General features: G+C 34.0%; 4 protein-coding genes and 2 non-coding genes across 7 annotated transcripts; 3 read left to right on the top strand and 3 right to left on the bottom strand.

The window, feature by feature from the left end:
* The first annotated feature begins 2,689 nt into the window (after window positions 1-2,689).
* LOC18035903 lies at window positions 2,690-5,412 on the top strand. Its single transcript, XM_006426797.2, has 3 exons — window positions 2,690-3,478; window positions 4,369-4,575; window positions 4,652-5,412. The coding sequence occupies exons 1-3, from the start codon at window positions 3,053-3,055 to the stop codon at window positions 5,264-5,266; spliced, it is 1,248 nt and encodes a 415-aa protein (XP_006426860.1). The 5' UTR covers window positions 2,690-3,052; the 3' UTR covers window positions 5,267-5,412.
* Window positions 5,413-7,822: 2,410 nt separating this feature from the next.
* On the top strand, window positions 7,823-7,896 carry TRNAI-AAU. The gene has a single exon. It is a non-coding gene; the product is annotated as a tRNA-Ile (tRNA).
* A 119-nt stretch (window positions 7,897-8,015) lies between these two features.
* Window positions 8,016-10,923, top strand: LOC18035900. Of its 2 annotated transcripts, none has more exons than XM_024180172.1 (3): window positions 8,016-8,391; window positions 8,583-10,303; window positions 10,623-10,923. In XM_024180172.1, the coding sequence occupies exons 1-3, from the start codon at window positions 8,307-8,309 to the stop codon at window positions 10,710-10,712; spliced, it is 1,896 nt and encodes a 631-aa protein (XP_024035940.1). In that variant the 5' UTR covers window positions 8,016-8,306; the 3' UTR covers window positions 10,713-10,923. The 2 variants fall into 2 exon arrangements, with proteins under 2 accessions (XP_024035940.1, XP_024035939.1); XM_024180171.1 differs by having other exon boundaries at window positions 8,017-8,391; window positions 8,577-10,303.
* A 1,131-nt stretch (window positions 10,924-12,054) lies between these two features.
* On the bottom strand, window positions 12,055-13,172 carry LOC18035899 (uncharacterized protein DDB_G0271670). Its single transcript, XM_006426795.2, has 2 exons — window positions 12,552-13,172; window positions 12,055-12,427 (listed from the first exon to the last, which is right to left on the bottom strand). The coding sequence occupies exons 1-2, from the start codon at window positions 12,848-12,850 to the stop codon at window positions 12,136-12,138; spliced, it is 591 nt and encodes a 196-aa protein (XP_006426858.1). The 5' UTR covers window positions 12,851-13,172; the 3' UTR covers window positions 12,055-12,135.
* A 3,799-nt stretch (window positions 13,173-16,971) lies between these two features.
* LOC112097081 lies at window positions 16,972-17,118 on the bottom strand. Its single transcript, XR_002904739.1, has one exon. It is a non-coding gene; the product is annotated as a small nucleolar RNA snoR135 (small nucleolar RNA).
* A 752-nt stretch (window positions 17,119-17,870) lies between these two features.
* Window positions 17,871-20,413, bottom strand: LOC18035894 (profilin-3). The gene is made up of 3 exons (XM_006426794.2): window positions 20,182-20,413; window positions 19,164-19,301; window positions 17,871-18,318 (listed from the first exon to the last, which is right to left on the bottom strand). The coding sequence occupies exons 1-3, from the start codon at window positions 20,302-20,304 to the stop codon at window positions 18,184-18,186; spliced, it is 396 nt and encodes a 131-aa protein (XP_006426857.1). The 5' UTR covers window positions 20,305-20,413; the 3' UTR covers window positions 17,871-18,183.
* Window positions 20,414-20,480: the final 67 nt, after the last annotated feature.

The following is a 20,480-nucleotide window of genomic DNA, read 5'->3' as shown; positions in this document are numbered from 1 at the left end:
AATATTAGTGGACATCGATTTCCCAACAAAGGGAAGAAATTGGTTCTAAAATTCGATTCCTATGTTTAATTCATACAATTTGGACTTTCTCTCGCCTTCATTTTTAAAACCATAAAACAAAAAGCATCGATAAATATTTTACATAGTAGTATTGTTTCACGAATCATTTTAAATAAAAACATTTTATTAGAATGCGTCTAACACAATATTAATGGAAGATTAGACGTACATCCATTGCACGGTGGCCACAGCCTCAAGGGTCTCTGACCAGACCGACTGGACCACCAGGACCGGACCAAGGGGCAAGGGCTAGGACCAGGGCTGGACCAAGTTTTGAAATGAAAGACGGACCCAATATTTATTTGGGTTTGACATTTCCACTACAGTGTTGGGCCCCATTTGACTGCACCACTGCACCGTGTGGTGGTGTCAAGTGTCAACGGAACAAAAGGAAGGGGGGATTCGGAATTTACTCATTTCCTGGAAAACGATCTTGGCAGTCCAAAACTATTGCCCAACTTTCAAGGTAGGACAGTGCATATTACATAGCACCACGATATGTAAAATACAATGAAGGCAAAGTGTGTTGCGAGTGTCTGTTAATTAAGTTGATAAAAAAATTTTAAGTGAAAAAACAAGAGACCTCAAGATTAAATCTCCCCACATAGGTGGAGACGTGAATTTTAAGCTAAGTTTAGAGAAAAAAATAATAAAATATTTTAAACTCTTCAATTAGAGTTGTATTGATTGGAAAACTTCATTTCAATCTAACCCATACAAAGAATTTGGGTTAAGAGATTTTGAACCTAATCTAACTCCACCGGATTTGGCCGGGTTCAGTTTAAGACTTTTAATTAGTTAAGATTGTGAATTTATGATCCGTTTTGAGATAAACACTTTGACAATTACAGTGATAATGCAAGTAAAATCAAGTAATTAACCAATATATTAATCACATATTCTCAAAATCACTGGTAAGATCTCCATTAGAAATTTTAAAACGAAATAAATAACATACAATACAACGCATAAATTAGAATATGTCGACAGGCAACAAGATCTTGATTCAAAATTTAAACCCAGCAGGTAATTTTAAAATCATTTTTAAGCACACCCCTGTCAATACCGATTACTATTTTTATTCTCCTAAACGTTAGCTAACCAAAATTTGGGCATCCCAAGAAAAACCCATTAAATAATAATAAATAATATTAGTAAATATGAAATCACAAAGTCCATCCTATCTGAGCACGTAGCTGGCCATCTCTCTCTCATATTAATTTTCGGCCTAACGGAACATTCATCCTCTTATTTTTGTAAAATCACAAACAAGAACAAAAGCCTTGTTTTCTTTGTTACACAGGTCCCCATTGTGGTGGTGTGTTGTTTTAATCCTCTATCAAGAATTCAATAATAAAATCAATGATCTAAACCTGATATAACCTGAAAATTTTAAGGAAAACAAAAGTCTGGAATCTAGATAAGTTTTTTGCTTTTTTTCTAAGTGTAATTGTTAACTTATTAATTATGTTAACGGATATTAAAATGATTCTATTTTTGTTCTTAAAAATTATTTTTTTCTTCAATTTAAATATTTGGTTTAGGATTGAAACCGACAATTCCTAATCCATTACTATTTCTTGTGGAAATATCTCATTTAAACATAAATTTATATGTATTAAAAATAAATCAAGTCATAATCAAATACCTTCTTATGTCCCCCGAAATCATTTAGTGCTGGGATCAGACTTTATAACTTTTTAAATTTATTTTTTCGCCAGGCTTGGGGTTGATTGTCCCCAATGTTACCGTCTCTTCACAACGCGGACCTTTATGAAAAGAATTATATATTATATCTCTCTGTGTAATTATGTGAAAACTATGGACCCCCCAAAAATCATTAATTGTCACTACTGTTTTCCGTTGCCCAAAGAAGATTCCAATCCTGCATAGTCATCTCACACTGCGACTCAAGTATGAGACATCATCAAACTGAGAGAGATATTTGCTGCAGAAGTACTGCACTGAGCCAATGATCACAGAAGATCATCATCAGGGAAGAAAAAGATACGGAAACTGAAATATTTTCTCTAGCCCAACAAGGAAAGAGAAGGTTCAGCCTTTCTTTTCTCTATGGCTAATTAATACACAAAACTCAAAAACTGCTTATAAAAAAAGAACCCTTTAGTGGGCGCTCTCTTGCTTTCATGGCTTAAAAAATGTAGTGGGCTTGTGTCAAAAACTTCAATTACCAAAAGGGTTTTTGTTTTAATCGATTTGGCAACGTATTGCTCGACAAAGTTAGACAGAGGAAGACTATCTAGTTATTTATTTATTTCTAGAGAAAAGGGAGGGAATTGGGGTTTCCTCTTCTGTTTGGTTTGAATTTGAGAAGGTGAGTTGAATCCTCTTACTTTTGTTTCTCTTTACTGATGATGACTACTTTTCACATGAAGTAGCTTTTGTAATGTTTTGTCGTTAATCTTTGTTTTTGTGTAGTTAAGCGATTTTTGAACCTTATTTTATAGTAATCATTTTATGGCACTTCTGTATCTTTCTGTGACATCATTTTGTCTTGTAATGCAGTTCTTCATGAGGTTGTGTCAGAATATTTTTTTTTTCTTTTCAAAACGTCTCCATAAACTCAGTCTTTATCCAATTTTTTTAAAAAAATGCTTTAATGCATTTTCTATTATTATGTTTTGCTCTCATCACTTCTCTTCTTGCAATTTGTAAAGATTCTACAGATCCTTCAGCCTATAAACTGCACTTGTATTATTGTGTGTCTTTTGTATTCAGTTTTTGAACACATTTTTGTTTCTCGCTCTTATACCCTTTTCTCTTTTCAAAGTCTTTGTTTCGTTACCATTTCTCTATAAACTCCACTTGGCTCTTTGTTTCAAAGTCTTTGAACACTTTGTTTCTTTTGTGTTATTCCCTCTTGTTTTGTCACTTCAAATTCTGAATCAAAAGAGGGAATGAATGCTTGTGCTTCTTAACATTGCTTAAAAGTTATTTTGTTTCTCTTACAGCTCTGAGTGGCAAAACAAATATGGGGAAAGCTGCAAGGTGGCTAAAGAGCTTGTTGGGCATGAAAAAGGAGAAAGACAAAGACCATGTAGAGAACTCAAATTCAGATTCAATTTCAAGTTTCAGTGACACCAAGAAAGAGAAGAAAAGATTCAGCTTTGGCAAGCCAGGGCCAGGCAGAGACAGTACAAGCAGTGTGAATCCTCAGATTCCAGCGAGAGACATGGCTTGGCTCAGGTCATACATTGCTGACACTGACAAGGAGCAGAACAAGCATGCAATTGCTGTGGCTGCGGCCACGGCGGCTGCCGCCGATGCAGCTGTGGCTGCTGCTCAGGCAGCAGTGGCTGTTGTGAGGCTGACTAGTAATGGTAACAGGGCTGTTCTTGGTGGAGTGAGAGAGAAGTGGGCTGCTGTGAAAATTCAGAATGTCTTCAGGGGCTTTTTGGTAAGTAGGTTTTTGTTTTTTATTCATTTAATTGCCATTTTCTAGTAGTTGGTTTTCTAGTCAAAGTAGTTGGTTTTGCCATGTGGGTAATTTGAGATCTCCAATGCTGCAGTTTATTTAGGAATGTTGCATTTTCATCTTTTTTTTTCCCCTTATAGGTATGTTTGTGGTGCACTTTCAAATATTTTGGTTTTTTATTCGTGTTATTGAAGCACTTTGCTTACATCTTACTTTTGTGTCTGCCCTTAAAAGCTGGAAGCTAGATTTCAAATGGTAATGAAATTGTACATAGTTTTCTTTGGAGTCAATGAAAGGTGGATATGTTTTCTTAACATTCTCTGTAACTTAGAAATCTAATAGTGCTTGATTTTTGTTGCGGAAGTGCTTTTCTTAACTTTTACTACATTCTCTTTTACTTGGAAATGTAATAGTGCTTTATATATGTTGTGGTAGTGCTTTTCTTAGTTTTCACTTTTGTGTCTGCCACCAGAAGCTGGAAATGTATACAATAAACTGCTGCTTATCAGCATTTACACTTTGGGCTCAATGTAATGGGTTGTTTTCAACTTTCTTTTTTGACACAGCAAATTTTCTTCTTCTTGTTCTGTTTTGCTTTTTGGTCACCCATACTGCGGTACATAATTTTAGTTTTTGAAACTTGAAGATTTGTTTTTACTGAATTGGAGTATGATTGCTGTCTCTGTTGCCTGTAGGTGAATCAATTTGGTTATGATTGCCATTGCTTTTGCTTGCTCTAATGCTATATTTCTGAGTACATTTTTTTTTTTTTACTTTAGTGATGTTGCCTATGAATCTGCTAAATCCCTTGATCTGGTAGAAAATAGTTCTACCGTCCTATTTATTGAATCTCAATGTAATTAAATTTTCAGGCCCGGAAAGCCCTTCGAGCTTTGAAGGGATTGGTTAAGCTACAAGCTCTTGTTAGAGGATATCTTGTTCGAAAACGGGCGGCTGCAACACTTCACAGCATGCAAGCTCTTATAAGAGCCCAGACAGCCGTTCGAACTCAGCGTGCTCGCCGTTCGTTCAATAAAGAGAACAGGTTTCAACCAGAATTTCGGCACCGAAAATCCCTTGTAAGAAAAATCACTAGACTTTTCTATAACTAGATTCTGTTTAAAAATTCATTGGAAGTGGTTTTGTTACTTTCAGGAAAGATTTGATGAAACAAGAAGTGAAATTCACAGCAAGAGAATATCAACAAGTCTTGAGAGTCCAATTAGTGGATTTGATGAAAGTCCAAAAATTGTTGAAATCGACACATTCAAGCCAAGATCAAGATCTCGTAGATTCCATGCTGCATTATCCGAATGTGGTGATGACTTCTCTTACCAAGCAATGTCATCGCCGCTTCCAATTCCATGTCCAGTACCACCAAGAATCTCAGTAACCAACAGCCAAAACCTTCATGATTTTGTATGGTGCTTCACTGGTGATGAATACAAGTTCTCATCTGCTAAAAGCACTCCTCGGTTTGCAAATTCAATCCTGTCGAATGCGCCTCCGACGCCAGCCAAGAGTGTATGTTGCGACAGCTATTTCAGGCCTTATTCCAACCATCCTAGTTACATGTCAAACACACAATCTTTCAACGCCAAATTGAGGTCTTACAGTGCTCCGAAGCAAAGACCAGAGCAAGGACCGAAGAAAAGGCATTCGCTTAACGAAATAATGGCTTCAAGAAACAGCATAAGTAGTGTTAGAATGCAGAAATCTTGTTTTCAAGTTCAACAAGGATCGAATGAACTACCCACTAGGGGTTATTAACTAGTTATGTGATTGTGAAAAGTGCAAGACACAACTAGCTTTCAAGTTTAATTTTCCACTTTTGTGTTCACAAACAACAGGGTAGAATGTTTTGTGTAAATTCTTTCAATGTTTCTTATTGAATCTTGCCTTATCAATGAAATGACAGAGCCTTTTTATGTTTGTGCGTTTCCCTTTGATGTTGAATCTTCTAATTTCTCTGCCGTATCTTTCTAATGCAACAAGCACAGGGATCATCGCATATGTACTTTTTGTCTCACAATGTGAAAATGTTCGAGGAATTGCTATCTTATGGTGTTATGTTACAACTGTGACATTTATATTTTAATGAAACTCTAAAAATCGTACAATCTAGTGCAATATTATCCATCTACTGATTTACCCAAAAAAAAAAAAAAAAGAGGAAAAAAAATTCATGGTTTCAAAATGTATTATTAAGGTGTACGTCTATAATCGGGCAATTAATTTTAGTTTTTTTAGCCTCAAAAGCACATTAGAGGCTAGATTGAGCTTTATCCAACATTGGAGGGAAAGCCTTGACTGCAAACTTGATTTTGAATCTTGAATCTCTTTTAACAAATATAAAATGTGAATATCTTATTCCTAGTCCCTAATGATTATGGTTTGATTCATGGATTCATGGATTCATTTAGGGGGAGAAACCCATCTTGATAATGATGAACTTGCGTCATCCTATTATTGCTTCACATGCTTTTTTCTGGTAAAAAGCATAATAATCAAGGCGCATTTTGGGTAGCGAGACAAGTCTTGAATGGAATATGGCATATGCAATACATCATCATCCATTTGACAATGTTTCCATTGGACAACGTTTCGTGCAGTGTGATGATAAGATCCCTTGGCTTTGTACCGACAATGGATTTATGATTCCAGTTTTGCCCAATCCTTTTGGTTCAAATTGCACATAAGTATGTATCCTATTGTAAAGACATGTTTTATCTCCGGTAATTATGGCAAAGAAATTGCCAAATTAATAAGCAGTATTATGCGGCTCAAATGATTCATTTTATCACATACAATTCAATATTAAACTAAACTTAAATTATTAAATTTATTTCTCGTATAAGAAGTAAAATATTTTTTTGAAAGAGAAGTTTATTACTCGTTTCATAATTAAAAAATTTACATATTAAAGCAATTTTACAATTTTTAATTAAAACTGTAATTGACAACAAATCAAGTAAATTTTCTTTAGTAAAAACTCTACTCGTAAAAGTTCTATTTAAATAAATTTTATTTGAAAAGTAATACTAAACGGAGCTTAAAAAATTAACGAATTACGAAGTATATAAAATAATTAAAGAAAAATCTTTCAACCAAACTTCAGAGCACAATTTTGCAAAAGTAAGCTAGCTAAACTGGGAATTAACTTCAAATTCTAAACGAGAGTTAAAAAAAAAACCTAAATTTTAATTTAAGTAGCCTAAGAAAACTAGTTAAATCTTATTATGTGAGTGAAGTTTGAACCAACTAAACAAAGTATAATATGTAATTTTTGGTCCCACAAACATCATTGAAATTCAATATTTTGTTCATTGTCTCCCATTTGTAAAAACCCATTTCAGTAATTAAATTAAAAACCTATTTTTCCATACCCATTTATTAGATAATTAGTTTCTCCATACACGACAGCAAGAGAAAATATGAAACCGTGGATGGCAACGCACATGATAAGCACAAATGATAAGGCGCACCCCACAAGGCCACAACTGTTTGTGACTTTGAATACAAGAAAGAGACATCGATAATCACTAAGCAATATTAATAAAAGTGATTATTTACAAGAAAGCACTTTTAACGAGAGCATGTAGGCTTAATGTTTATATAATTGTTTGGTTGAATGGCTATGCTTTCGTCATCAAATACAATAGAAAATTAATTGGGGAATATAAACAAACAATTATAACACATTGGGGTTGATTAATTAACCACTAATCTAGGATTAGTTGCAAGTGCATTGTAACTTGGGAAGCTTTGAATTGTTATTTTTTATTTTTATTTGTGGTATAAGGGTTTCTTTGATTGGTTCTAGATATAACTTGGGAGTAATTGTTGAGTCAAAATCTACATTAATTACTACGCAAAAATCTACTCTCCTAGTTGCTTCTTTTCTATTCGGTTGGAAGTTTCAAAATTCTACTTTCCTAGCTTCTCTTTTACTATCTTGGGATGTGGCTTTCAATGTCTTTGGAACTCTAAGGAAAAACACAAATGCAGATAGGAGAAATTATGCTTTGTTTGCTTAGTTAATTACTTTTGACGTGCTGCTAAGAATATTATGGCCTGATTATATAATTGGTGAACTTGTTTGTTTCACTATCCATCTGCAAATCTAGGTTTGATTGGGATGCAAAAACTTAAGGTTCAATAAATCTAGTTTTGCTTGATGCAAACATGAGTTTGTATGTATGCCTCCTGAGTATGTTTGAACTCATCCCCATCTAAATCTTTCCTAATAATACTAACCAAACAAAACTCCTAAGATGTTCTATTCACACATTTTAAAAAGAAATTCTTTTCTTCACTTTTCAAAACGGCCTATTAGCTCAGTTGGTTAGAGCGTCGTGCTAATAACGCGAAGGTCGCAGGTTCGAGACCTGCATGGGCCATTGGCGTTGTCTTAGGGTTAATTTTTGTTAGCCTCCCGGTATATCGATTGACAAACTTCATCCAAACCCCCGAATAATCTGTAAAACTCTACGCTGCACCCCATTCCCTGAATAACGTCCGTTAAAATGGACGGTCAGCTTGTTTCCTCGTATTTTTTCTTCCAATGCGACCGTTGTACCAACGGTCGGGAAACACATATTCAAATTTCAAACGGCAGTTAATTGAGATCAAACCCACTTGCCAACGGTCATGTGGTCATAGCTACAGATTCTTCACACAAGCCTCCTTCCGAAATTGACGCTTTAGATTTTCTCTCTTCTCTTCTAATTCCGCTTCGTAGAAATCTCTCACCAAACTGACTTGCTGCTTCAGCTTTTCATCATTTCCAGGACAAGAGAAAGTTAAAGAAATGGACGCTTCTGATCGCACTAGAATCTCATCATCAACGCCCATCAAACGTTCTTCAACTCCAAAATCCTTATCATCTGCTACCGGTAAGTCTCTCGTTTTCCTTCTTCAATTTTGCTTACCTCTAAAAGTGTACTTACAGTTCTGTTAGGAACCTTCATCTAAATTTTCCTTTCCGTTGTTTTCTAAGCAACTAACCAAAGTTTTGGATTAGTTAATTGTACAACTCTTTTATGTAGTTAAGAGTTTGTAAATATTTGTTTCTTTATAGGTACAGATGAGAATGACCTAAGCTATCAACAAATGGGTATAAGTTTGCAAAATTCAAAGAAACCAATGACAAAGCATTTCATGTCACCAACAATATCAGCATCTTCAAAAGCCATTGCTCCAAGAAAGAAAGTTTTAGCTGAAAGGAATGAAAACGCTGATAATTCTGTTTTATCTGTTAATGTTGACTCATCTTTGAGCCCTTATGACCCTTTACCCAATTATCCTTCACCGAGGCCTAAGTTTCTAAGGTACAAGCCTAATAGGCGTAGAGAGATTTTTTTAAGATGTGAAAACGAGGCCAATGGAAGTATCTCCTTGTCTTGTAAGAAAGACGAGAAGGCTGATTTCGTTTGTGTTTCTCAAGAAGGTGAAGAACGTGATGAGGGAGAAGGGGAAGTTGAGGAGGAGAAGGAGGAGGAGGAGGAGAAAGAAGGGTTTTTGAGAAGGGTTTTGAAGTTAATGCTTGTATTGGCTCTTTTGGTCAGCTCTACTATGTATATTTCTTTCATGAACTCTCCTAAAGCTTCACCAACTTTACAAGCTATGGAGGATTTTAAAGATGGGTATCTTAAGATTTATGATCATGCATATGGAGCAATGAGGAGACTTGGGGGCGAAGATCACTTATTGAAGATAGTAGGCCTTAAGGAAATTTTGAAGAAATTTGAGATTGGTAATGAGTTCTTGGATATCCATATGGGCTTAATGACGGTGAATCAGACAGTTATACTTGGTGAATGCATTGAGGAAGAGCTGGCTAAAGATTTTCACTTTGGGTTAGTAGAAGAAACTAGTGATAATTTAGGTGAAGTGGTAGAGCTTGAGGCCGGAGAAAGAGAACATGTTTCTGATCATGGAAAAACTAAAACAGAAGAAATTTCGGATAAAATGTTTGAGAATTTTGAGTTGAAAGGGACAGAAAGTATAGACAAGGCTGAATCTTTACTTGATAATCAGATGCCAACAGTGTCTAATGCTTTTGATCCAGAAAATGAGCAAGTAATTGAACCAGTACCAGAAGTTAACAGTGTGGAAGCTGGGGCCGGAGAAATGGTTGAAATTGGAATGACCAATATTGAAAATGACGAGGCCGGTGAAGTTAGCATGACAGAGAGGGTGGACAATGAAATTAGTAGCTTTGAGATTCTCAATTTTGAAGCCGACGGTGAGTTGAAAGAGGGGCTTGCTGAGCCCATTGAAACTGATACAATGTTTGAGACTGTAATTGGGTTAACCATGGTTTTCGCAATTATTGCACCTTTGGCGTTAGCTTTTCACCGCAAGGGGAAGTGGAATGCTACAAAGGATGCTTCTCCTATCATAAAGCCCTGCATTACTCAATCTGGGGTAGCCGAGAGATGTGGTTATGTTCTCCCAAATGAGAGGGAGGAGCAAATCAAGCGTGTTGATCCATTCGTCAGTCCTCCTGTTTCTTCGATTAATTCCACAATGGAGGATTCTGAAGACATTATTCAAAGCCGCGCACCAGCTGTTGAGTTGCTTGGTGAATTTGTGGTGGGAGAAATTAGTAGCTCTTTCAGAAACCGTGCCATGAAAGAGATGGAAGAAAGCGAAGTCAGCAACTATTCTGTCTCCTTGGACAAGGGATTTGGCAGCAGCTCAGTTCTTTACCATGCCCCATTGGATTTCTCAGAGCTCTCATTCACAAATATTTCCCTGTCTCATGAGGACTTTACTCCTCAGAAGAAGACGATGAAAAAAGAGGTCAGCGTCTATTACATTACATGCCACACTTCAATTTTAACTTGTTATTCTCATTCTCTTAGGTTGCCGATTCAGCAGTTCTGCTTTACATAGATGCATAGTCTGAATTAGAATCAGTTATGGATTGCTTGTCGTTAAGTCTTTAAGTGGATGAATATGCATGTATTCTCAAATTTAAGTGGCCAATTTCTTCTGTAGTTTTCTATTGATACTTCTGAGTTCATCCATTGATGTGTCAATCACATGAAAGTAAATAAACATAAAGGATTAATTAAGAATTCGAAACATCACAAGCATTGATGCTTTTTTGTTGAAACAGGATGGTAGATATGGAGAGGCCAACAACGTTTCTACAACTCCAGTGAGGCGATCAAGCAGGATCCGAAATCGCGCAGTCACTTCCCCTTGAACAATGATGGTCGGACTTCTGAATTGAGCACAGCTTACGAAACAACATTGTATATCCACTCCTAAGTGTTGAGGAATTTGGGCTGTCTCAGCCTCTGCTTGTGTAGATTTTCAATTAGATCTAATTATGTTAGAACTGATATGACTAGAATCCATTGATTTTAATCTGTATTTGACACCTAACTGATCCATTAAATCATTCGTTTTCTTTTTCTTGTGCTTAAAAGGATTTAGCTTTTCAATTATATATGTGTTGAATCCTTTTCATTTAATATAATAAACCAACACAATAATTGACTATCATCGGTTGATTGATAGATATCATTTAACTGATTAAAATAATATTGTGATAAAAGGATATTGGGTATCAGCGAACCAATGACATGGTGTGATCTCAATGAACCAATGACAGGTGTTGGGTATGAAGTGGAATCCATGTTCAAGAAAGAGTTGGATATATTATTTTATGAGATTAAATCCTAAATGGATGCAGCTAAAAGATAATGTTATGTAAAGACATAAAAAATTGCTTAAAATATTGAGACAAAGTGGGGGGAAGAAAAAGGCCTCAGTTTCACGTGTTGTTGAAAAGATAGAACCCAGTTTCAGGTGCAATCCGAAGCAAGAACATGGTTTTGGGGAATGCTTTTCTGAGATTTGCTCCATACATCTGTAATAACCAAAAGTTGTCAGCTTTTCTTCAGGTGCTTATTCCTAAATCTTGAAGCACTTTTTGGATGGCTTACTGTTTGTCTATTATTTCAAGATCTTTCCTTCCGTGAAGTGTTAACATTCACTTGAGCTTCAGAGTTTGAAAGAAGAGAAACAGAAATGAAATTACTACTATTGTGAACTTTGAACCATTCCACTACATTAAAACACATCATGGAGAGCATCAAACCATGTCAACAAATTCTGTAACATGCGCACATGATGAGTGTATTATTTTCTTTTCCTTTTAATTGGAAATCAAAAGAGTGGATAAATGATAACAATCAATATTCCAGCTTTTAGATTGCTGGGATATGTTCAAGATTTTAATTCCATTAAAAGTAGTTTATTTTCTTTTCCTTTTAATTGGAAGTCAAAAGAGTGGATAAATGATAACAATCAATATTCCAGCTTTTAGATTGCTAGGATATGTTCAAGATTTTAACTCCATTAAAAGTTGTTTATTTTCTTTTCCTTTTAATTGGAAGTCAAAAGAGTGGATAAATGATAACAATCAATATTCCAGCTTTTAGATTGCTGGGATATGTTCAAGATTTTAACTCCATTAAAAGTAGTTTATCCTCTCACCTTCCACTTGCATAATGGGATTTATAGCTAGTATAAGCTCTGTATGTCTCACCAACTTGTTAATAAAATTTCTCACTCATCATAACCACATCAAATATTGTTCTCAATGTACAAGTTTTTACAGATCAAAAGTGCTTTTGCGCAGGAATTGGAGGAAGCCTACTATTATGATTACTACCTACAAAACTTCCTCTTTTGCCTGCTGATGAACAAGACAAAGAAGAAAAGGAACCTCTTGAAGATGAGTTTTTCTTTGAAATGGTGGCTTTGATATCCAAGCCACCCCCATAACTTCTACATGACTTCATTTTCTTTCTGTATGGAGTTTCCTTCTTGGCCAAGTCTTCTATGCTCATTGCCCTTGACAAAGATGTAAACGACTGAGACTTGCCTTGATAATATTTAGAAAGTCCCCTCCTGCATATACATACGGAAAGCACTTCTTAGCAAGAAGGAATCAAGAAAGCATTAATACTTATACTCAGTATTAGACAAGAGAGCATTTCTTGAAAGAGCTGATTGTTTTAGATTAGTTACTTACTTGATGGGTAGTTGTGCCATGAGCTCAGATAATTCAAACAAGGGTCCATTATTAGAATTTGAAGAAGCAGAAGAAGAATTTGTTGAAGATGCATCATCAACCAAGTCTGATGAAGATGTAGATGAACCATTGGTAGCACTTGAATCTTCAAGAGATGATGACGATGAGGTAGCTTGATCATGACCTTCCATTATCGTCCAACTGCTGTGTTTTTCAAGCTGTTTTGCATGCTTATATCTACCATGTTGCCCCATCAACAGTTGTTTCTGATGACCAGCTTGAGTTTCCATTAAAAGCATAAGGAAGAAAATTAAAGAATCTGCTGCAGCTTATCAACACGTACGGTATCAGGCAATATTAAGGACTTTTGATGCTGGGGCTGCCTATTTATAATTTTATATATACAGAATAGGATATGTATAAAGACCAGCTACAAGGATTAGGTTGGTCGGCTTCAAATAAGTGATAAATGGTTGCTTGACACCTTGACACACATGAAATTTCCTTGATTTAAAGGCAAAGTGATGGCAAACAGCAAGTCACATGGAATGTCCATGATGCAAGGCAACAGTATAATCACATTAAATAATGAAAAAAAATTAATAATGGGTAGATATATCTTAACCAACTAAGATCCTTTTTTCTTTTTTTTCAAACTTTGACGTTGACAAATATATAAACGTAATTGGCAGTTAATTGAGAAAAGAAAAACAATGAAAAATAAATTTTAATTATGTATGAGTGGTAATTTACATATGGTACGGAATTTAAAAAAAAAACAACTTCTTAGTTTTTAAAAAACAAGATCGTAGTTTAAAAGAGAATACAACACATAACGATGCTAACGACAATTTTAAATAATTAAAATGTTCTTTTTAATATTTGGGTAAAATAGATTAAAAAAAAGTATTTAATGAGAGTTGAAGCATTTGATGAGCATTCTGATTTCTTGCAATGAAGAATTTTTTCCTTTCTTTTTCTCCCGTAAGTGTTTTAGAATAAATAAAATACGTTTACTAATTGATACAGCTTTCATAAAAGAATAATGATATAGTCATAAATTTTTATATAAATTTATTTTGTATAAATTAATGTGACATGATAAAATTAGTTAAATTAATTATTTCTTGACTCACATGATTTATTTATATTATTTTATATTTTCATTCAACTAATAAATTAATACCATATTAATTTATATAAAAATTTATGACTGTATCATCACTCGTCGTAAAAAACACGTTCATACTTATCCTAATTTTTTATTTGTGCAAAACGTGTGAATCTAGGCTTGGGTTGTACACAAAGTTCATGCATTTCTAGGTTGTCTTAAACATGTTTATCGTGACTCATCTTTTCCATTTTTCAATCATGGCCTTATCCTTAGATTCGATATTATCTCCCTTGTGGGGGTTGAGTTCCTTGACACTGCTTTTTCTTCCTTTGGTAATACGAAGAGATAAGCTTTTTATTTTATTTTAATTTTTCCCCGCAGCCATCCATATTGTCGCCATCTATTATTACCAACGCCAAGTTCTCAAGGTTCCTTTTGTCAAATGAGTTATTCTAGATTTAGCACAATTTAGGGTATATTCGGATTCATTATTTTCCTTCTAATTATGCTTAAAATTCCAAAACATATTTATCATTCGCCACCGACTTAGAACAATCAAACTATTATTAATACTATTACTATAATTATCGAGAAACTATGGAGCATATCAATCGAAGGTTTTTTAATTCGAGGATGATGAATATTTTTATGGGTGTATAAAGAAAATATAAATTTAATGGAATAGTTACAATAAAGGATTATTCTGAGATGAGCTAACAACATAAAAATTATTTTTTTAAATTATTGAACGAATGAGTAGAGGAAAAAAGTGTTCTTTAGAGTGAAAATAACATCACCCTAATCTTAATCATTCTTAATTCGAGTGATAAATTTAAATTTTCTATCAATCTTTGGATTACATGCAAAATTTCAAAATATAATTACTCTTGTTTATTATTATTATTATTAACGTCGTATATCTCTCCAATTATTTAACATCAATCATGAATTGTTGAGATAAAATTGAAAGGACTAGAAGATCTCAAATTATCTATGTCAGAAAAAGTAGGGAAAGGTTTGGTTGTGTGTGAAATAAAATCAACATTGCGATGAAGAAAATTTTAAAGAAAAAAAAAAAAAACAAAATCAATACACGTCAAACTCAGTGAATTTTTTTCTCCATTATCAAGTTTCCTGTTAGGGAACACAATGGTCAAGACCCCTTCATCAGGCCTAAAACCAACCATCCACCTAAACACCAACTAAATCCCTATCTTTCTTTATAAATATGAAAGAAATTGAATCCAATGTTTCATTATTGTACACAGAACAGAAGGATAAGAGAGAAGAAGTTGACTTGGATTCAGATAACCTATGCCCAAAAAACAAAAACAAAAAAAAAAAAAAATGGTTTGGTACAAGCCAAGAAAATATGGAATTTGATTGACACAATGTCCTCCACCACACAAGTTAAGATAGAGCTTACTCACCCATCTACTCTTCTTATCCATACCCACATATTAAAACCTTTTAATTCCAACAATCATAAATGCAATATATAATTATAATATTCAATGAAAAATAAAAGACTTGGTACAATGTTGAATGTAAGATTAGGTCAGGTCAATTGTATGTCTCATGGAATGTGTCACGGTTTGCCACAACATGTAAATGGGGTATATTGATGATAGCCAAGGTATTATGTAACAGCATTAAAAAATTTAAGGAAAAGAAAAAATTTTTTTTTTCTGGGTCGCTTTAAAAGAGCAGGGTCTAAGATAACTCAAGAGAATATTATTATTTTAAGGTCGATTTTTCATGAACAGACTTTCAAAAGGTTTACCAAATAAAATTGTTTTATGTGAACTGGTAGTTAAATAAAGAAGTTATAAATAGTCCAATAGTTCATCAAGTGTCTGAGAAATAGAATCCCCATCTCTGATTGATGGGCCCCTCAGTCATCTAATGATCTCAGTTTTAGGCTAGCCCAAACTGGGCCAATTATCGGCATGGTTACAGGCCCAAGAGCCCAAGACCAAACCCAACTTAGCCCAAAATGGATAATTAAAGCATTTATGTTATCAGTCGAAGGGTAGGGCTATTTAAACCCACCAATTTACTTAATAAACTTATTTACTAAATAAATTTATTTTTAAATTTTTAAATTTTAAATTTTACTCAGTAAACCCACCAAAATACCTAATATATCCTTTCTAAACACAGTTTTTATAATAATAGTGATTTACTCATTAAACCCATAATATTCATTTATAAACCCATTAGATAGGAAATTGAATATTAATTAGAAATTTAATAATCAATTTTGAGTGAATGACCCTCGTTCAAGGACAAATGAATCAAAACATTTTAAATGGAGAAAATAGTTGTCATCATGAGATTATTTTTTTGAATTATATTTTATTGGTGAGAAAAATCTTATATGATGAAATAACATGGTGACCCGCCTAGATAATATGAAGAATATTATATATATTTCTAACAAATACTATGAAATTATTTAGTTTAAAAATTATAGCCAATCCCTCTCTTAAAATGCAAGCATTTAAGTGCACAAAAAAAATTTATGCAATGAGATGAAAAGACAAAGAACAACCAATTTTGTTCATGATTCAAACAAACGAAAAATTTGTCAACATTGTCTATCAATTTCAAATGAAAAAGGGGAAAAAACAAAAATCAAATATAAAAAAAAAATTCATACATATTCATGATTGTCAATATTATTTTGTTCATTCGTAAAATCAATATCCATTAAATCAATAACAACTAATTTTGTTACTCTAAATTAAATCACATGTGCCTATTTAACAAAATATATAATTTGAGAGAAGAATCACACCTCTTAATTAATTAGAGATTAATAAAAATTTAATTAGAGTTCTATAAAACTACATTGAATATAAATATGAATTTAAAGAGTAAAAATTTAATTTTTTTAAAATTATATTATAATGTCCATAACTATAATTTAATTTAAGAATATTTTAATGATAAAAAATTATTTTTAAAAATAAATTTATTAAATAAATTAGTGGGTTCAAATAGCACTAGCCTTAACCTAATCACAAGTTAAAAATTAAAAAAAAAAGTACAGTTCGTGCCATTTTGTTCTACTAATAGGTGTTTGTTTGTTCGTCCATCACACCAGGCACAGAATTTCTATTTTACCCCTTAATTTCAAGAACACCAGCCAAACCATACCCGCAAGGGTCTGAGTAAAAGTAATTTACAAATTATGTGAATTTGCCAAAAATTACGGACACGAATGCTAGTATTAAAAAATACAGTCAATTTCCAGACCGATATGGGTCAAAAAAAAAATCAACAATTAGATTTCGTAAAATGAGGTGTGGGGAGGATGATTGTTGAGAAAATCAACGGTAGAGATTGAAGCACAACTGCCCATCCGCCCAAAATATGATATAGCAGGGAACTCTTTCGGATCCAATGCGCATTTATCGCGCAACGCCGATACACACAAATCCCTGCTTTGCCTTTAAACTAAATAATGCCCAGAAATTACAGACACTGAAAGTGATTTATATATTAGAGAGGGCTACAACTACAGAATTCACGGCTGCTGACTTACGTACAAGACCTCTCTATTTATAGGAGAATGGGGGAAGATTTAGGGTTTCTTTTTCCCAAAATTACGTAAACGCCCTTAACAAAATTGGGCTCCGGTATGGATTGACCCGGCCTTTTAATGGCTAAACCATTTGTTTGCGTTCGGTGACTTTAATTTTACGTTCTGAGTCGGTGATAAACTTCCCCATACGCGCTGTCTGTACGAATAATTATTGTGTTTGCTTTTTTCTTTTTATTAATGATTTTCTAAGAATGGTAATAATTTTTTTTTTAATGAGAATTATTGTTCATGATATTTATAAATATTGAGACCCGTTTATATCAATTCTGATATAACACCGCTCAGATTTTTAACCTCGAATAATTTTAATATAGCACCGCTCAGATTTTTAACCCTCTCAAATATTTGAGGACGTCAACTTTCATCATAAGAGAAAAATTACTTTCACTCAAGCTCTGAGTAAAGGAATTTAAATTAAACCCCTGCAATACGTCTACAGAGACTTGAACTGCTTCCCTCACATTTGTGAGGGAGTGGCTCTAGCCACTTGGGCTAAGCCCAAGTGGTTAGAATGGTCATAATCTTAAAAGGCCTTTTGCGTATTTTATTTGTCCTTTTGAATGAATTAACTAATTAAGAGATGAAATCTTGCTCGTAGTCACTCAAAAAATAATTGTCACCATATCATATTATCAGAGTATCAACAGTATCCAAAGATTCAAATTCTTCAAAACTGCAATACACATAAATTAAGGAAACATGAAGGAATTGGGGATGAAAAAAAAAGATAAAAAAGGAACCCTAAAGAACCAAAAGAGGCGGGAAAAAAAAAATCACTCTTGTCCTCACACAGTTATTTTTGCAGCAAACAAATTTATACTGCCAGTTCAAGACCAAATATGGAAGAAGAGGCAAAGCCCGAAAACCAGAAAGCAATATATCGAAACCATTTGAAGTTGACATGGAATCTACAGGCCCTGATCAATGAGATAATCCCCCAACCTCTCAACGATCATGTTGCACTGTCCTGGAGTCAATGGTTCATCGTATATACCAAAAATCAGGGCTTGGCCCGTTTTCTTGACGGTGACACCACCAGAACCCTGTAAAATAAATGACAGACTATTGATGAATAAAATCAATACAATCTTCATTTTTCTAAAGCTCAATGGACACACATCTTTATTTTTATTTTTTAAAATGAATAACCCCGACTGCAAGGAGCATTCTAATTGATAATTGAGCTTCCAGAAGATAACATTGCAACTTTTTCCATATTGATTGACAGAACTTCCTTCACGAGAAGTCCAGTTTGAATGAGTCTTAGGATTCAATTTTCACCAACAGATGGGCCATACCACATAAAGCAGCTGACCGACACAGAATGGGAGTCCATATTTCATCATCCAAAGGCAAAAGAAAAGGAAATTAGAGCACTATTAGGTGCCGTGTCTAAGTGTACCCACCAACAGATATGATTTTTCATATTACAAAAAAGATTATAAAAGGTAAAAGGAGAAGCAATCTGGCATCCATTTGCTTGTGTTCCACAGCGATAAGTAACTATCACCAATAAAGAATGTGCAAAATCAGACCTAACTCAATTAAGCAGTCCTTGAGGTGGACCCATCAATCAGACCCATGAAGCTGTATTATTCTTCTTTTGAGAAGATGCCTCATTCAAAAGTCTGTATCCATAAATATACAGTCTTACAGATGAGCAGTTGAAGTCCTTGACAGCACGAAAGATAGAGATTCCTTGGATAACAACTTTACATTCAAAAGTTCAAACAACTTTGGGGGACATTGATCATGATAATGATGCTCACACCAAACCTCATTAGGAAAGTCTTATCATAAGCATGAAAAGAACTTGCAAATTTTAACTGCTATCGCATAATGTAATAGAATCAATGCAAAAAGTAATATTATGAGAGAAATAAATCACCTTTTTTCCACGAATCACAGCTCCAGGCTCACCCTGGATTACCATGTACTTGGTGCCTCCAAGGTGCAAACCAGTTGGGGCAAGAGAACCGGGCTCTTCAAAATCTTTCATGATTGCAGCAATCTCTTCAGGCTTGAACTGCAGTAAAAGCAAATAACAAACATTTAAAAATAAACACAAAATCTCACCACCTAATCTACAGCAACAGAAAGGAATGAAAAATTATATCTTAAACCAAAGGTGAAGTCCAGCAAAGAAAATTAGGGTCCATTCAGTATCATTTTTCAAAACTGTTTTAAACATCCATTGCGTAAATGCAAATAAGAAATTAAAAATTTGTATTTTGATGATTTGAGAAAGTTCCCTGGATAGCATTTTTCCAACAAAAATTTTCTGAGAACAAAAACAATAAAATTGCATATAGAAAACACAAAAATAAAAAATCTCCAAAATCATTTATTTTATCTTTGGAATTGAGGAGATATGGCTTTTAAGCCACAGCTGTGGTGGAATTGGAATCATTAGAGACTGAGTGCTCATAAACACTTTAGCTGTTGTGTTTGCAAAATTAATCAGAAACTCAACATTAACAAACATGCCCTTGACAGTCTTAACATTAGCAACACATTTTTTTTTATCTATTTTTTATTTGAAAATTCTATAATTTTCTCAAGATTAATAGTGAATTACGAAATGGTCATTGTAAAGCCACAAGCAAATACAACCTATATCATCATATACAAGTTTTGATTTTTATACTTACAGTTTCATAATTTATTCTGGTTTTCAGTAAAATTCTTAATTTTTACAATCTAAAAACGTAAATCTAACATTTCATTTTTACTTTTGATTCAAATCATGGCAACAAACTAATCTGAATGCTAATAATTATCAATTAAGCCAAAAAAAAAAATTGGAACAATCAGATCCGTGCAATTAGAAAATGGAACGTAACAATAAATTAACAGCAGATCGGTAAATAAAATCGAAGAGATAAACAAGAGAGATTTGGTATAACCTGAGGGAAATTGGAGCTCTGGGCCCAAACGCTGCCGTCGTGACCGACGATCGCAGCTGAGGTGAGATGATGGCCGTCGATATCGCACATCAGGTGATCATCAACGTACGTTTGCCACGACATTTTCAACAATCTAAATTCTCACGGCAAATTCAATTGTTTGTTTAATTCCTATGTTAATTCCTTCCTCTCGTTATCGTTGTTTGCTCGACGTTGGTTTGAAGAAGAGTGCTATATATAGAAATTTCGATCACGGCTTGTTCTGCGGGGCCCGGTGAAGATTATTAGTGATGATGGAG

Source organism: Citrus clementina, unplaced genomic scaffold (assembly GCF_000493195.1).
Source record: "Citrus clementina cultivar Clemenules unplaced genomic scaffold, Citrus_clementina_v1.0 scaffold_7, whole genome shotgun sequence".
NCBI lineage: Eukaryota > Viridiplantae > Streptophyta > Magnoliopsida > Sapindales > Rutaceae > Citrus > Citrus x clementina.
This window is presented reverse-complemented; position numbering and strand designations above follow the sequence as displayed.

Bases quoted from the DNA above. Each gene is read 5' to 3' on its own strand.
- LOC18035903 (XM_006426797.2), top strand. From the start codon at position 3,053: ATGGGGAAAGCTGCAAGGTGGCTAAAGAGCTTGTTGGGCATGAAAAAG. The intron at 3,479-4,368 runs GTAAGTAGGTTT...TTAAATTTTCAG, and splicing joins ATGTCTTCAGGGGCTTTTTG to GCCCGGAAAGCCCTTCGAGC. The intron at 4,576-4,651 runs GTAAGAAAAATC...TGTTACTTTCAG, and splicing joins TTCGGCACCGAAAATCCCTT to GAAAGATTTGATGAAACAAG.
- LOC18035900 (XM_024180171.1), top strand. From the start codon at position 8,307: ATGGACGCTTCTGATCGCACTAGAATCTCATCATCAACGCCCATCAAA. The intron at 8,392-8,576 runs GTAAGTCTCTCG...GTTTCTTTATAG, and splicing joins ATCCTTATCATCTGCTACCG to GTACAGATGAGAATGACCTA. The intron at 10,304-10,622 runs GTCAGCGTCTAT...TTGTTGAAACAG, and splicing joins AGAAGACGATGAAAAAAGAG to GATGGTAGATATGGAGAGGC.
- LOC18035899 (XM_006426795.2), bottom strand. From the start codon at position 12,850: ATGCTTTTAATGGAAACTCAAGCTGGTCATCAGAAACAACTGTTGATG. The intron at 12,428-12,551 runs GTAAGTAACTAA...ATGTATATGCAG, and splicing joins ATGGCACAACTACCCATCAA to GAGGGGACTTTCTAAATATT.
- LOC18035894 (XM_006426794.2), bottom strand. From the start codon at position 20,304: ATGTCGTGGCAAACGTACGTTGATGATCACCTGATGTGCGATATCGAC. The intron at 19,302-20,181 runs GTTATACCAAAT...CTTTTACTGCAG, and splicing joins AGAGCTCCAATTTCCCTCAG to TTCAAGCCTGAAGAGATTGC. The intron at 18,319-19,163 runs GTGATTTATTTC...TTTATTTTACAG, and splicing joins CTGTGATTCGTGGAAAAAAG to GGTTCTGGTGGTGTCACCGT.